This window comes from Mus musculus, chromosome X (assembly GCF_000001635.26).
Source record: "Mus musculus strain C57BL/6J chromosome X, GRCm38.p6 C57BL/6J".
Lineage (NCBI taxonomy): Eukaryota > Metazoa > Chordata > Mammalia > Rodentia > Muridae > Mus > Mus musculus.
Genome location: NC_000086.7, coordinates 73,638,053 through 73,654,686, shown reverse-complemented (window position 1 = coordinate 73,654,686; position 16,634 = coordinate 73,638,053). Strand labels below are relative to the sequence as shown.

Genomic DNA, 16,634 nt, shown 5'->3' with positions numbered 1-16,634 from the left:
TCTCATTACGGGTGGTTGTGAGCCACCATGTGGTTGCTGGGATTTGAACTTCGGACCTTTGGAAGAGCAGTCGGGTGCTCTTACCCACTGAGCCATCTCACCAGCCCGATGTGGGTAGTTTTATGGGGACAATATGAACAGGAAATAATTCTCCTAGATTCTCTGGTAGCCTTAAATATGAGCATCAGAGCCAGCTTTCCAGAAAGACTCATCACTCAGTCTAAATCACCAGCTCCTTCAGACTAAGCATAGGGCCAGGTCACTTCTGAGCCCTTGACACAGATCGGCCTTGACACAGGGTGCAGTACGGCCTCACCGCCAGCAGGTGATGCCACAGACACATGTTTAGGCATCTGTGAGTCACTTCTTAATCCTTCAGTACCTGAGGCGGCGGCTCAAATCCATTCCTTGCCCACTGGGCCCCCAAATCTTACCCTAGATAAGTTTTAGCTGGGGAGAGAGGTCCATCCTGAGTATTTTGGAGTGAAGTGCCAGGGACAACCCTGCGTCATACAGAGGTAGTGTGTCTTCTATCCTTCCCAGATCTTCCCATTGTAAGAGGGCAGTTTGAGAGAGTAGGGCTTTGGATCACCTAGCAGAGAGACTGACTGTCTCCTCTGCGTGTTACTGGAAGGCAGGGTACTGAGACAGCATTGTATTGCTGGTCAACAGAGGAGGGAGCCACACCAAAACCTGGAGAGGGACAGCCTGCGGGCAAAGGTGCCACTGACGTGTTCTCCAAAAGCAACATTCTCGCTCAGTTTGGGGAGAGAGCTGGCTGTAAAAGTCAGGTGACGAGGCTGAAGAGATTGCTCAGTGTTAAGGGTACTCACTGCTCTTCCAGAGGACCAAGGTTCAAATTCCAGCACTCACATGGCAGCTCACAACGGTCTGTAACTCCAAGATCTGATACTCTCACATAGACATCCATGCGGGCAAAACACCAATGCGCGTAAAATAAAGGCAAATTCATTTTTTAAAAAAAGTCAGGTGCTGTAAATCAGGAGCAGAGTCCAGTCTTTCGGGGACAGGCAGGGACTCAGGGAGTACCTCTTGTGTGTGTCACAAGAGAACATTGCCTCACCAGATGTTGACCAAACAGGACTTCTACAAATGTGAGTGGCAGGGCTTTCAGAGACGCTCAACTCGTGGCAGAGTGAGAATGTAAAAATCATTCTCTCACCCTCAATCATCCTGCCTGCCTCTGGGTGAGGAAGAGGCCTTGCTTGGGACATAAGGATTGGGTAACTGAAGAAAAGGAGAGTTCTCTCTAGCCCCCTCTTATCAGTGTTTCCAAGGAGAAGTCTAGATTTCAGTTTTGACGTTAAATGATTTTGTGTAACTGTCACCATCTTCTGTGACTTCATTTAATGTCCCTTAAATGAAACCTGGGAAATCGTCTGATTGTGGTAGAGGTAGTGATAAGATCTGGACCTTATAACATCCCTCTAGAGTTTAAGGTGAAGAGTGGCCCAGAAGTGGAATAGGAATGGTGACTGGGAGATAGGCACTTCTGGGTTCATACGAGAGGAACAAGGCACATGATACAGGGTTACCTGAAGTGGGATTCAGTTAAGGTGGGCTGACAGGAGTGGATCATGGGTGAGTCAAGAATGTAGCCAAGAACCCAGGAAAGAGCTAAGAATGAAGGTCCCTTGGACAGACAGTGACTGAGTTGGCAACACAGCCACAAGTTCCTTCCTGCCAGGCATATATGTCCAAAGAGTGTATTGCAAGCACATTCTCTACCCAAGCCTAGCTTTATCCAGGCCTCCTATCTCCATTCCTAACCTCAGGTGAGAACTTTATGTGTGGTATGGGGATCAGACTCAGGTTGTCAGACTTCGATGGCTAGTGCTTTCACAAACTGAGCAAATTGAGCAAGTTTCACAAAGTTGCCAGCCCAACAAAAGTACTTTTAAAAAAAGTACTTTTCAATATGTTCAGCGCTATCTGGCCATTCTGGTCAGTACTAAAACCTCACCCTCAGGTGTCCTCCCTCACTATCTAAGGAGATTTTGACAGTTCCCCTTGTCTAGGGAGCTGTATCTTACTTACCTTGAATGATCCTTTGAGCAGAAGCCCAAGTGCGTTTTGCTAGATTCTCCTTGCAGAACTTTTATAAATATTTAAAAAATATTAATTTATGTGTATGAATGTTTGCCAGCATGCATATATGTACACCATGTGTATACCTGGTGCTCTCAGAGGCCAGGAGAGGGTAAAAGATCCCATGAACTAGAATTATAGATGGTTATTAGCCATCATTTGGGCACTGAGAATTAATCCCGGGTCCTCCGGAAGAGCAGTAGCAGTCAGTGCTGTTAACCACTGAGCCATCTTCCCAGACTGTTCTTACAATTTTTTTTGGCATGCTGCTTTATGTACTTTTCAGTTCTGCATTTCAGGTTGGTCCAATGCTTTATTAAAAATGTAGTACTAGGATTAACTTTGTCTTAAAATCCACTTTGTCAATATTAATATAGCAACTACTACGCTTTGTTAATGTTTTCCTACTAGTTAAAAAAAATCCTTTTCCAAGATTAAAATTTGTTATGGGGCTGAAGAAATTGCTTAGCAGTTAAGAGAACTGGCTGCCCTAGCAGAGGATACAGGCTCAATTTCTCGCACCCACAGCTGATCCACAACCATCAATAGCTCCAGTTCCAGGGGATCTAACACTCCTTCTTCTGGCATCCTAGAGCCCTAGGCATGTATGTGGTGCACATACATAAATGAGTGCAAACTACTCATACATAAACTGAATACATCTTTACAAAAAAGCTGAGAGCCAACCAGATCTATACATTGAGACTCTGGAAATAAAACTTACATTTTATTGAGATAGACTTCAGTCACACAGTACAAAATTGACCATTTAAAATGTAAAATTTGGTGGCATAGGCCTATAATCCCAGAACTTATCCTGGGATGCATAAGATATTGCTTCACTCTCAGCCCCAATATCATGTACAGTTCAATGAGTTTCACAACAATCACTACTGTCTAATTACTACAAAAGGAAACCCCATACTCATTAGCACTCATGCCTCCCCCGTCATTCAAGGGCATTTCATGGCTTTGATTTGCATTTCTTTGGCGATCAATGATATTACACATCTTTTCATGTACTTATTAGTGTGTATATGTGTGTGTGTGTGTTTATGTCAGTCAAATTGTCCAAAACTTGTCATGTGGCTGAGCTTACCTACCCTTGTTCATTTTTTTGAGTCATTTGTCTTTTTGTTAATGAGTTCTTAATATTTTCTAGTTAGTAGATCTTTATCAGATATGCAATTTGTAAGTCTTTTCTCCCACTCCTAGGGCTGTCTTTTCACTCGTCAATGCACAAATGTTTTAGCCTTGTGATAAACTCCAACAGTTTTCCTTAGTTTCCAGTGCTTGTGATGTATGTTGGCTGACTTTTCCTGGGGAGATATGAGCAAATGTCTGTTTATCTCGGATGAGACACTGATGACAGACTAAAGAAATGATTCCACCAATCGTAGCTCAATGAACTGCTGAGTTTACCGGTGTTTCTTACAGGATCACAGGTGAAGGGTTACTTACAGGAGCATGGGTGACTCAAAGGCAGCTGTATCTCTGCAAAGCCCATCCCAGCATGGATGATGGATGACTCATGAAAGCTACATTCCTGGAGCTTCCTGCTCAATCTGCTGGCAGCTCAGCCTACAGTTGTTTACTGCCTTTCTAACTGTAGGGAAAGAGTTTTGTAAGTTTTTGAGTTCTCAAAGCTTTAGAAATTTCCTTATTTCCCTCAACCTAATATGTTACATGAGCTTTCCTTTTCTCTTCAAGAGGTAATATTTCAATTTGGAGGACATAGCTATACAGTAGTGTCATATATAAAGAACTATTGTCTAATCCTGATCACAAAGTTGAAGTTCATATTTTCTTTTAAGTGGTTGTTGTATTAACTTTTTGAGAATATATGGATAAATGTATATTTACTCCAAATAAGGCACTAACAGACTGAAGCAATTCTTCCTCCAATGGGGCAAGTGTGTTTAATTGGGGTTGCTTACAGGAGAATAGGTGAGGGGTTACCGACAAGGATCATGGGTAACTTGCCAGCAGCTACACTACTGAAGAACTTTTCCTCCTTTAGAAATTGTGAACCTTTTGTATATCCTCACGGAACGGTGGAACCTTAGGGGCCCCATGAGCCAGATCCCCAGTTCCAAGAGGGAATGTTGCGGAGTCCAATCATGAGACTTCTTTACTGTAATCACAGCTGCTATGATTTCAAGAGAGTAATACCACATCTTACTGAGGCTATCACCCAAAAACAGTAGCTTTAAAAATGATTGATTTATTTTATATATGTGAGTACACTGTCTTCAGACACACCAGAAGAGGGCATCAGATCCCATTACCTGTTGTAAGCCACCATGTGGGTGCTGGGAATTGAACGCAGGACCTCTGGAAGAGCAGCCGGTGCTCTAAACCAGAGTTTAACTTCTGCATTTGGGTTTTAAATATATTTTGAGTTGACTTTTGTATATCACTTGATGTTAGGGTCCAATTTATTGTATGTATGTGCATCTGTGCACATGCATGTACACATGTGCTTATGTTGTGTGACACTTTTTCCTTGGGACATGTGAGCAAATGTCTACTCACCCAAGACAAGGAACTGCTGACAGACCAAAGCAAAAGTTCAACTTAATGAACTAATGAGTTTATTGGTGTTACTTATAAAAGTATGGGTGAAAGGTCATTTATAGGAACATGGAGAACTCAAAGACAACTGCATCACCAAAAGCCACCACAGCATGAGTGACAGTTGATGAAAGTGGGAACTCTGGACATCTCTGCACATTTCAGGTAGCTCAACAGTTCAGAGCCTTTCTCCTCAGCACTCCTCTTACTGCTTATATAAGATAAATTGCTACAGAACTCTCTCTCTCTCTCTCTCTCTCTCTCTCTCTCTCTCTCTCTCTGTCTGTGTGTGTGTGTGTGTGTTGCTTGTATGTGAATGTACAGGTAGGTGGTCAGGACAGTATTTTGTGTGTTTTCCTCTATTGTTGTCTATCTTATAGCCTTGGGAATGGATTTCTTTTTGAACCAAAAGCTCACCATTTTGGCTAGGCTGACTGGCCATTAAATCCTGAGAATCTACATGTCTCTGCTCATCTACCAATGGAGTAATAGGCACATGTAGTCATTCCAGGCATTTAATATGAGTTCAGGTCTTTGTACATCCAGAGCAAGCACCCTTACCCACAGAACCATCTTCTCAACTTTCTTCTTTTACATAGGTTGTCTAGTTGTCCTAGAATTATTCTTTTTATTATTATTTATTTATTCATTTTTCGAGACAGGGTCTTACAATGTAGTTAGTCCTGGCAGTCCTGGACCTCACCATGCAGACCACATTGGCCTTGAATGCTCAGAGATCTGCCTAACTCTACCTCCTGAGTTCTGAAATTAAAGGCATCATTCATCATGTCCTGCTAGGTCTCTCTTTCTTGAGTCTCAATTCTATTCCATTTATTCATGTGCCAGTATCATAGTGTCTTGATTGTTGTAGTTATGTGATTAGTTTTGAAATCAGGATGCACAAGTCCTCCAATTTTGTTCTTTTCAAAATTGTTCTGACTATTGTATGTTTCTTGCATTAGTCAATTTCTTCTGATAATCTGTAAATGGGTTCGTTCTCAATTCATGTGTTGAAATCCCACTTCTCACTAGAATTCTAATACTTGGAAACTGGGCCTCTAAGGAAGTAATTAATGAAGCCATCAGGATGGCTGATACTATTAGTGTCCTTATAACAAACACCAGAGAGCTTACTTGCTGTCTTTCTCCACAGGCACATAATGAAGAGATGCCAGGTGAGGACACAATGAGAAACTGATTGGCAGCAAGTCATGAACAGTGTAGTGTCCTTGCCATCCCCTGAACTAACTAGCTGGAACGCCGTTTTGAGCCCAAGAAGATGGGAAGGGAGACGTGTTATAGTGAAAAAACTTGGAGTTCTGTCTTAGTCAGAGTTTCTATTCCTGCACAAACATCATGACCAAGAAGCAAGTTGGGGAGGAAAGGGTTTATTCAGCTTACACTTCCACATTGCTGTTCATCACCAAAGGAAGTCAGGACTGGAACTCAAGCAGGTCAGGAAGCAGGAGCTGATGCAGAAGTCATGGAGGGATGTTCTTTACTGGCTTGCTTCTCCTGGCTTGCTCAGCCTGCTCTCTTATAGAACCAAGACTACCAGCCCAGAGATGGCACCACCCACAATGGGCCTTTCCCCCTTGATCACTAATTGAGAAAACGCCTTACAGCTGGATCTCATGGAGGTATTTCCTCAAGGGAGGCTCCTTTCTCTGTGATAACTCCAGCTTGTGTCAAGTTGACACAAAACTAGCCAGTACAAGTGCTGAATCACAATTGACTCCAGGGAATCCGACATCCTCTGCTGATTCCATGGGCATTAACATATATGTTTCCACACATATACATAAATAAGAATAAAGTAAGATCTTTGGAAAAATGGAAAATACATTTTAGAGAATGGTTTTATACAGGGTTGGGAGTGAAACTCAGAGTTTTGTGCTTGCTGGACAAGCACTCTATCAACTAAGCTACATCTGCAGCCTCAAGCCATTACTTTTTAAAGCCAGGTGTGGACTTTTTAGTTGATAATATTGTTTGTCTTTCTGTACTCTGAATATATCACTCTATTACCTTCTGACATACATTGTTTCTGACCAAAAATCAGGTGTTAGATTGTTTTTATGGGTCCCTTTTCTCTTGGTACTTTCTCAATTTGTGTATCTTTGTCTTTTTCTTTAAAAGAATTATTTATTCTTTAATTTATTATATGTAAGTACACTGTAGCTGTCTTCACTCCAGAAGAGGGCATCAGATCTCATTACGAATGATTGTCAGTCACCATGTGCTTGCTGGGAATTGAACTCTGGACCTTTGGAGGAGCAGTCAGGCTCTTAACTGCTGAGCCATCTCTCTAGCCCTGTATCTTTGTCTTTAAACAGTGATTGTGAAATATCTATAAGTGGCTCTCCTTTGTGTTTGCTATGGTTGGGATATAGTTTAATTGTGTACCCCTCAAAGGTTTATGTGATAAAAGACTTGGACTCCAGGGTGGCAGAACTCGAAGGTGGTAGAGCCTTTAAGAGATGGAGCCTGCTAGAGGCCCTTAGGTTATTTGGGATGTGCTTTTGGGAAGTAGTTCAGTGTGACCTCTTGAGGTCTAGGATGGGCTGTTATAAAATGAGAAAGGCCCCCATCTTTGTTCTTGTCTTGATATGTGATAGTAACTTGTGCTATTGCTATCTCTGCTCTGAGCTGATGCAGCTTAGTGGTGACCCTTGCCTCAGAGTCTTCTTTATGCTTTTTCTACTTTAAAATTTTAAAACTATGACCTAAATTCACCTCTTTTCCTCATTATTAACCTCTGTGAGATATGTCTTTATAGTGAAACATTGATTGATACCCAGTTTTTCTTAGTAGGGTTTATTAAATTTCTTCCATCTGATTAGTTTTTCATAAAACTTTGAATTTTTTTTTCCTTTTTGGTTTTTCGAGACAGGGTTTCTCTGTATAGCCCTGGCTGTCCTGGAACTCACTCTGTAGACCAGGCTGGCCTCAAACTCAGAAATCTGCTTGCCTCTGCCTCCCAAGTGCTGGGATTAAAGGCATGCGCCACCACCGCCCCGCTTGTTGTTTTATTTTTGTTTTTGTTTTTTGTTTTGTTTTTAAGTATTTATTCTGCTCGTGTAGTGTAGTTATTTTCTCCCAATAGAAACACTCCTTTCAAGAGGACTAAGATAACTTAGAAGGCTCAGGAAGTTCTTAAAATAGGGTTCACGAGGTTCCTCTCCAAGATTATATAAGCAGTGATCAATTTCTCCATCCCCAAGACTTTTGTTTTTTGTTTTGTTTTGTTTGAGACAGGGTTTCTTTGTGTAACCCTGGATGTCCTAGAACTCCCTCTGTAGACCAGGTTGGCCTCCAATTCAGAGATCCATCTGTCTCTCTGCCTTCCATGTGCTAGGATTAAAAGTGTGTGCCACCACCACCCAGCCAAAATTTTATTTTGTTATTTTTATTTTATGTGCAAGTGTGTGGGCTTGAGTGTAGGTATGTATGTGCGCAATGTGCATAAAATGCCCCATAGAGACTAGAAGAGTCCATTGGGTTCCTGGTAACTGAAGTTACAGGTGATTGTGAGCTGCCTGGGAACTTAACCCAGGTCCTCTGCAAGAGTTACCTACCCATTGATAACTCTCTAGCCTCAGCAACAAACAGTGTCTGAGTAGAGACTCTCTAGTAGGCCAAGCAGCCTGCAAGTTGTTCAGGGAGCTCTTGTAAATACCCCCCCCCACACACACACACCAATATCCCTTTAAGTACCCCTCAATAAACTCATTGGTTCACTAAGCTAGAGTTGGGTAAATTGATTATTTGATATGCTGTCGGGGGATGAATACATGTTTATTCCCATCTCCCCTAGGAAGAGTTATCAGCAGCTTGTTTCTCTTTCTTATTCTTTATATCTCCAATTACATACCTTGGATGCTTAATGCTATCCCATGGGTCATGTTACACTTTTTATTTATTTCAGTGTTTCTATTTATTTATTTCTTTTTTTTTAAAGATTTATTTATTTATTATATGTAAGTACACTGTAGCTGTCTTCAGACACTCCAGAAGAGGGCGTCAGATCTTGTTACAGATGGTTGTGAGCCACCATGTGGTTGCTGGGATTTGAACCTTCGGAAGAGCAGTCGGGTGCTCTTACCCACTGAGCCATCTCACCAGCCCCTATTTATTTATTTCTGTCTTGACTTCTGCATTAATAAAGGGTTTTCCTTCATCATTCGTGTTTTCTTCTCCTAGTCTGGAATTAGTGTACTCTATTCTTTCTAGAGGTTGCCGTAGAAAACTAGTGTGTGGTCCATTGCAGAAGGAGTTGAGAAGTTAACACCATGCTATACAAAGGCAAAGCAGCTGAAAATGAAGCACTCTTCCAAATCCATCAACCATGTTCATCAGGTTGGAGTGGGGCAGGCACACATAGGAACCCAAGGAACTCATGTTTCACCCAGGACGATTGAAGATGTGCTCCACAGAAATTGCTGAATTTCAGAGACTCAGAGTAGAAAGGGCAGAGAATTAAAACTTGAAGTTTTGTATGTTCTTGGGAACTTTTTCTTTATAAGCTTAGTAGGGCTCCCATAAAGAACAAGCTCATGCTTCTGGCAGGGTGGGGGGTGGGGAAGAGAACCTAGGCATTCTTTCTTAACAAGCCCTGCCCTCAAAAAAAAAAAAAAAAAAGCTGCCGAGGCAAGTTCTGCCCCTGCTGGGCTTTATCAAAGCTTTTGTGGCAGGGGTGGGTGGATGGGGGAAGGGAATCCTCTGTGGTCATCCTGCCTCACCTTTGGCGACACAGAATCTGAGCAGCACAGGCCAGAGGCATAGGCTCCCCAAGACAGAGCACTATAGAGCATGGTCTCTCCCCGCCACTTCAGTGCTACCCTACAGGAGACTCATAGTGCGTCCTTTCTCCTGGTAATTAGCGAGTGCTATTTCTATTTTCATTCAACTTTGACCCAAATCTAAGTTCAAGATAAGTATGCATACTCATTTGTTTCTGTGAGTGTATTTTTCAAGGTCATCTATTACATTTGCTGCTGTCACAAATTACCATAAATTTAGTGACTTAGAGCAGCACTTTGACTGCTATGATGGTAGCGCTTTCCTGTCCTTCTGGCACGTGAGAGGTGGAGGCAAGAGAGTCAGAAGTTCAAAGGTACCCTCAGCCTCACAGTGGATTAAGTAAATTCGAAGCCAGATGGGGTTGCATTTGACCATGCCAGAGAGGGGAGAGAAATAAAAATAATCTCATAGTTTTATATACTAACAGGTATGGGAGGCTACATTCCTGTAGAGGCTCCTGGTCCCAGGCTGTGCCCCCAGGCAGTTTTGAGCTCACTGGTGGCCTTTTTTTCTCTTTTGTCTCAGAGCCTTTCTCTTATTTTATCAGCTCAGGCATTTGGCCACAGGATTTTAAATTTGACCCACATTTCAGGGCTTTTGGATAAGGAGTGCTACCTGAACATCTTGTTCCTAAGGTTCCTAAGACCATTGCTGCAGTTGGGATCTTGAATGTCTCTCAAAAATCCATGTTTAAGGACTTAGTCCCTCAGGTGGTATATATACTGGGAAGTGGACCCAGTGGGAGGGGAGATGTCTTTAGTTTGTTTGAGGTGTCGTCTTGAAAGGTCTTTGGGGGACTCCAGTCCCTTTTTCTTCCTCTCTTTTCCCTCTTGGTAATGAAGCATCCAATTGTTTTTCATTACACAGTCCCACCATTTGCTGTTGCCTTGTCACAGACCCAGAGTGAAGGGGCCAACCAGGCATGGCCTGGAACACTGAAATGAGAGCCAGAAATCAATCTTCTCTCTCAACAAGCATATTCCCACATATATTCCTTGTGCTAACTGGAAACCTGACTAGAACAACCAAGTCTCCATTACATTGTCCTCTATACATGCTCTCTGCCCACCCTCTGCTGCTTCTCTTCTGCTTTCTCTCTAAGCTTTGAAAATGTAGCTTGCCAGGCTTTCCAGCTGTAGCATGGAGAAGGCGCTGGCAGTGTTGAGTGGAGCCCTACCTGAAAGTTAGATGAGCCAGTGATGTAGGCTCTACCTAACATTTCTGATGGGCCAGTGAACACTCTGCCTTAGGGCTCCTCCTACCTTTGCCCAGGCTTTTGTAGCCTTGATTCCACATTGTATGATATGCATAGCCCATGTCCATTCCCTCAAGTCCTAGGCACCCTCAGCAAAATATGCAGGCCACCAACTTTGACTCACAGCTTGGGCGTCACTTACAACTTCACGACTGAATTTGGAGTATTTGATTCCCCACTCTGTGGTACTGGCCACACTTTGTATCACATTCCCCTCTGGAAATGCAGCTGCAAACAGGCAGTTTCTTCATGTCTGGCTCACTGTTGTGCCCAGCTTCCTGAAGTGTGTGTTAGGAGTTCAAATGGGTTGTGAGAGACCTGGTAGCCAATAGGCAGTGTACATCGATGGGGAACGATGAATCGGTGAAGGGCAGGCTTCCCTTTCCTTTCCCTCCCTTCCCAAAGGAGTCCAAGAAGCAACAACCTCTCTGTTCAGTACCTTAAATAAACTGTTTATTCAGGAGTAACAATGAAAGAATGTGATTATGATGTGGATTACAAAAACAAAGACAAGATGGTCCTGCTGCCACAGGTATTGCCAGCTCCAGGCTGAGTATGTGAGTGGGCTAGTGTGTACACACACACACACACACACACACACACACAGAGTCTACAACGGGGTGTGGACTGCAATGAATGACCATGTGTGTCTGCAGCTTGGCCCCTTCCCTGCCCCCCAAACCAACAGTGGCTGTGTGAGACTCACAGTAGCAAAATTGAGGCCTTCATCTTTCCCTCCCTCCCCCTCAGCTCTAGCTCTGAGACCCTATCTCCTCCGGTGGCAGTTTGACCACCCTCAGTCACAAAGAGTCTCAGTGATCCTGTCAAGACATCTGGGGGAGGAGGAAAGAAACAGTCAGGGCACCAGATGTGTGGCTGGGATCTCGCCCATTGGCTCCCAGGCCCATGCCCTCCCATGTGACACTGCCCAGCAAAAAGCCACCCAGAGAGGCTGTCCCTGTGGATGCGGAGAGCAGCCATTGTGTCTCTGGGTTCACACCCTACAGTTCCAAGAAGTCTAAGCCCTAGTGAGAGAAGCAGGAAGGAGTCTACACGAGTCAAAGTGGCCAGGTCTGCTCCCACAGGTGGGCATTCGGGGACAGGTATGGAGCCAAGAGCAGGTTCCTGTGGCAAAGAATGATACACTCTTCCTGAAAATGAAACAGCAAGAAGGGCCAGGGCCCAGGCAGCAATCTGGAATGGTCTCTTGGATAGGAAGCCCCACTCCCACCCTGAAAAAAGAAAGTAACAGTCACAGACGAGGCAGGTTCTGGAGCATGGCCCCGCTCTAGAGCGGTGAGGGTCAGGCCCGAAGCCCGGGCCCACCAGTAGGCACGTGAAATAGAATCTGGGGCTGGCCTTGAGTGGGTGGGGCAGGTTTCTACTCTGTTCCTGCCTTGCTCCACCATCCCCACATGAGGTATTGCGCTTTCCCTCCCCCCTTCCCCTTTCCCCTCTCCCTGCTTATGGCTGCATCCCATCCCTGCTTATACTAGGGGTCATAAGTAGGGACCAGCCTATCAGCTCCATGCGGCTTTATGTGGGGTCCAGCTCAAAGACCCCATCACTGGTAGGGGTAGTAAAGAAGGAAGGTGGGTCTGAGACGGTGGACTCTGGTCCCCCACTGCCCCGCCCCCCGGAGCGCTTCCCCCCCAGGCGCAGGCTGCGTTCAAAGTCTAGCAGCTGCCCCATAAAGTTGAAGTTAGGTGAGATGTTAGACTTCTTCCGCTTGACCAAGTCGTAGGCATCGTTGAGTGAGAGGTGAAGCTTCTGCATGAGGTAGGCCACGGTGACAGTGACAGAGCGGCTGACCCCTGCCAGACAGTGGACGAGCACCCCACAGTTCTGCGACAAGGCCTCATCTAGGTAAAACAGGACAGAACAGAAACACCCCCTAAGGGTCACTATGAGTGAGACCAAAGCTATACGAATTTCTGGGATCACCATCACTGCCTCCCTACCCTGCCGAGACCATATCTGAAGGATCTCTCTCACTGGCAGTTGACCTGAGCTCTACCCCCACCTCCCCAAGTGTCACGTGGGCTCTGGGAATGGAGTCAGGAGGACGAGAGGCCAAGAATCAGTCTGGTGGGTGGAGATTGTGGAGGGGGAGGGACAGGGGGACAAAGTAGGGAGGACTTACCAATGAATGCAATGGCCTCCGGAAAGAACTGGGACAGATTCTGGCTCCAATGGTCAGAGATGGGGATCTGCTTGTAGTGGAAGTCACCATTCTTCTCAAAGAGGTTAGGAAGGTTGGGGGTGACATTGAGGATATAGCGGATGCCAAGCTTGGCCAGGCTCTCCAAATTGGCTGAATCTCGAGCACTGCCTAGGTAGAGATTGGGCAGGATCTGGACTGGGAAGGGTGGTAGCAGCCCAGCTGGAGGGGATGTGGTGTTCTCAGAATCTAGGCCACAGCTCAAGGTGTCACGGTCAGCCTCAGACTCTGCATCAGAGAAATCAGAGCTCAAGCACAGGCCACCTAGCCCCACCACAGGCACTGGGCTAGACATTGAGCCCAGGCCTGAGCCGGCACGACCACTGAAGCTGGTTTCACACAGGTGAGGACACTCGGCCTGGAACTTGCTGAAGCCACCTGTCAGGAAAGAAGGGCGAGGTCTTACTAGTTAATATAGCCTCTGGGCAGCCAAGTATCCCTAGCTGGGGCTAGGGAGCTGACACCACACAGCTCTCCGGGGTGGGGGTTGCAGATATTGCCAAAGGGAACGCATAAGCCAGCAGATTTGTTTAAACCACATGTGCTGTGCTATAGACAGCCATCCACCCTCACTCAGCATTAGTGACTGTTTCTTTGGCTGATAAGTGCCCAATGCAGCCCTTAGTCTTGGGGCATTATCCTGTGAACCAGGTTGTTTCAGGTCAATTCTCCCCATTATCCAGACTTATAAATGGGCTTGGAGGGATGAAGGACTTGCCCAAGGTCACGGTCAGCTCTGCCTCCCCAAAAGCTGTTGGGCAGGTTATCAGGAGGGAGGCGCTTACCCTATATTTTAGACAAAATAAGATTGAGTTTGCTGAAGGATAAAGTAATTATGAAATCCCCTTGGAAAGAAGGATCTTTTCTCCTGACCTGAGGCCTCTCCAGAGTGCTCTCTCAGGCCACTGACCCTCACTTACCCTGTAGGTAGTATGCTGGGTAGCCTTCTTCCCGCAGCTTCTGGAGCAGGACGCCCAGCACCGAGTCAGCATCCCACTCTTCTTTGGCCTCCGCTTTGGCCTCCGCTTTAGCCTCCGCTTTGGCCTCCGCTTTGGCCTCCGCTTTGGCCTCCGCTTTAGCCTCCGCTTTGGCCTCCGCTTTGGCCTCCGCTTTAGCCTCCGCTTCGTTCTCCGCTTCAGCCTTAGGTTCGGCCTCCGCTTCAGCCTTAGGTTCGGCCTCCGCTTCAGCCTTAGGTTCGGCCTTCGCTTCAGCCTCCGCTGCTTCACGATGGCACTGGCCACTGCTACCCTGGTCGTACAGGAGCACAGGGGCCGGTGGGGGAGGCTGCAGTGGTGGCCCAGGCAAGAGCGACCGCACCGACATGCTCCCCCTCCGCAGGCGGCGCAGCATCAGCGAGGGCAGGGCCACGCTCAGCGCCCCGCAGATGCGCGCCGACTCATACAGCTCCCGGCTGCGGCAGTCCAGCAGCAGAAGCTGTGGGCGCGGGGACGACAGCTCCTGACGCAGCCACAGGCATGACCGACTCAGACTCTCCATGGTCGCGCAGCGTCCTGCACGTCGGGCAGTGGGTGCTGTGGAGAGAGGCAAGGCGCGGAGTGAGGGCAAGTTTGTCTCTACTCCTGCAGCGTGGATCAGGCTACTGAGGCGGGAAGTCAACCCCTGTCCTGAGGGCAGGCTTTCAGTGTCCCCGCAGGGACATTCCTCTACCGCCTGCTTCTCTCCTCGCGCTCCACCCACAGTGAGAACACCAAGGAAGGCGCCCCTGGAAAAAGACCCGAGGCTGCCGCCACTTGGGCGCTGCTCCCTGCCCCGCTTACATGGAGTTTTCGTGAGACATACCCCAGAAGATAGCTGGGCGTCTACCGGTCTCTGAAGTGCTAGGAGGACTAAAACCAGTTCCCTCCACACCCCTTTTCTGACTTTCTCATTTGCTCTGATCTCCATCACTCCCCAAGTTCAATTTTGGATGTGTGGAGAAGTTGGGTTCAAGGCCCGGCTCTCCTCTAAAGCCCGGAAGACCCAGAGAACAAGAGGGTCACCGAGGTTGTGGGCCTCGGCGAGTCCCGTAAGAGCTGACTCGGCCCCACTCCTACCCACCCCAGGAGAGAACAAAAGGAGAGACCTGGAGCGAGATCCAGAGGCAGGCGACTGCACCCGGACGTCCTGGCCACAGCTAGTGCCACGGCAGGGCGTAGGTATCGTTCATGGAGACGGATCCCCCAGGCTTGGGCGCTCGGAGAGGGCGGGGTGGTGGAGCAGGCTCGCACGTGGAAGCCAAGCCTCGCGCCACTCGTGCGCCGGCCGCTTCCTGGCAGCAGAATCCAGATTCCACCTTGGAAGGCTCTGCCTTCGGACCGACTAAGTAGCAGCTCAAAGGGGCGGGACGGGGCGGGGCGGTGGGGCGGGCTCAGGGAGCAGGAGAGCCAACCAGGGCTAAGGAAAAGCCTGGTGGGAGTTGCAAGCCGCAGGCTGAGCTAGGGCTTCCACCCAGGCGGGACAGGGTCAGGGCAGAGGCCAAGGGCAGGTCGGGGGCCCAGCAGGGGACATGTTGCAGTTGCCCCTGCTTGGCGCCAGTCTGGTCCCTGGAAGCAGGAAGAGGGGTGGGGACAAAAGCCCAGAGCCCCAGAACCAGAAACTGTCTCAAACAACTCAATAATGCTGAACTACCTGGAACTAGATGGCCCCCATCTGTATAATGGGCCAATCAGAGCCTTCTAATGTATTTTACTGTGAGATGCCACTAAAAAACTGAAGGCACAAGGCAGCTCCTGGGTGTGCTATTTCCATCTGGGCTTCATTTGTACAGGCCTAGCTAAAGGTACACAAGAATTCCGAGCACCCAACTCTAAACTGAGACACTGTGCTCTTATCAGGTGAAGAGGGGCGCCTCCCCAAAGCCTCTTTCCCATAAGCCCCTGGATGGATCCACGTGGAAAGAAGTCGTTTTACTGCAATATGTCCCCATCCCCATTCTCCTTCTGGCTTTTCTAGTGGTCATGACTATACAAGTCACTGTCCCAGTTTTTGAAACTTCAGCGTGTCTCCACCCTGCCCCATTCCAGAGCACCATTCAGTCCACTAAGGCTGGTGGCCTCCAGCCAGCCCACTGGACAGGTGATGAACAGGAAAGACACACAAGGGCTCTCCTTGCCTGGGTGTTCTAGTCCAGCAGGACACACTAACAATAAGCAAAGGCACTGGACCAGATATCGGGGTGATAAGTGCTGACAATGAAAGGAGAGGCAGGGGAGGCTTCTAAAAAAGCCCCATCTGGCCATGTGTCCTTTCTCTGCTAAAAGCCCAAGAAAAGCAAATAACAGTTTTAAAGGAAAACACACAACAGATAAGATAAAGCTCGCACAAAATAATCAAAGGGTTAAGACCCCGTAGATAAATGGGTAAGGAACTCAAGGACTGCATACTCTGCCCAAAGGAAGGAATGTGATGGGGTAAGAATATATGGGGAAAGGTTGAAGCTCAGGCATGGAAGGAAAGCCAATTCAAAAAAATAGGGAAATACTTCCCAGTCACTACATTAGTAGAATGTTCTCAAAATGAGAACGCCAAGTGTTGGCAAGAGCTGACTGGGGCTTGATTATGTTGTGGACAAGTTAGTGGTGGCATGAGGCCATGGATGCAGACAGCTGAAGAGACAGTATCTTACCCTCCCAATCCTGGAGGTTGTGTACTTGGAGGGAGGATCTCCAACAA

General features: G+C 46.9%; 1 protein-coding gene and 1 long non-coding RNA gene across 4 annotated transcripts; one reads left to right on the top strand and one right to left on the bottom strand.

Annotated features, from left to right (window-relative positions):
• The first annotated feature begins 42 nt into the window (after nucleotides 1-42).
• Nucleotides 43-7,036, top strand: Gm52444. Its single transcript, XR_003953110.1, has 2 exons — nucleotides 43-3,733; nucleotides 4,738-7,036. It is a non-coding gene; the product is annotated as a predicted gene, 52444 (long non-coding RNA).
• A 4,136-nt stretch (nucleotides 7,037-11,172) lies between these two features.
• Dusp9 (dual specificity phosphatase 9) lies at nucleotides 11,173-15,298 on the bottom strand. 3 transcript variants are annotated; one of them, XM_006528333.1, is made up of 5 exons: nucleotides 15,046-15,298; nucleotides 14,019-14,494; nucleotides 13,883-13,970; nucleotides 12,885-13,340; nucleotides 11,173-12,603 (listed from the first exon to the last, which is right to left on the bottom strand). In XM_006528333.1, the coding sequence occupies exons 2-5, from the start codon at nucleotides 14,457-14,459 to the stop codon at nucleotides 12,278-12,280; spliced, it is 1,311 nt and encodes a 436-aa protein (XP_006528396.1). In that variant the 5' UTR covers nucleotides 14,460-14,494; nucleotides 15,046-15,298; the 3' UTR covers nucleotides 11,173-12,277. The 3 variants fall into 3 exon arrangements, with proteins under 3 accessions (XP_006528396.1, XP_006528394.1, NP_083628.3); XM_006528331.1 differs by having other exon boundaries at nucleotides 13,883-14,006; nucleotides 14,043-14,494; NM_029352.3 differs by having other exon boundaries at nucleotides 13,883-14,494; nucleotides 15,046-15,246.
• Between the last annotated feature and the right edge of the window lie 1,336 nt (nucleotides 15,299-16,634).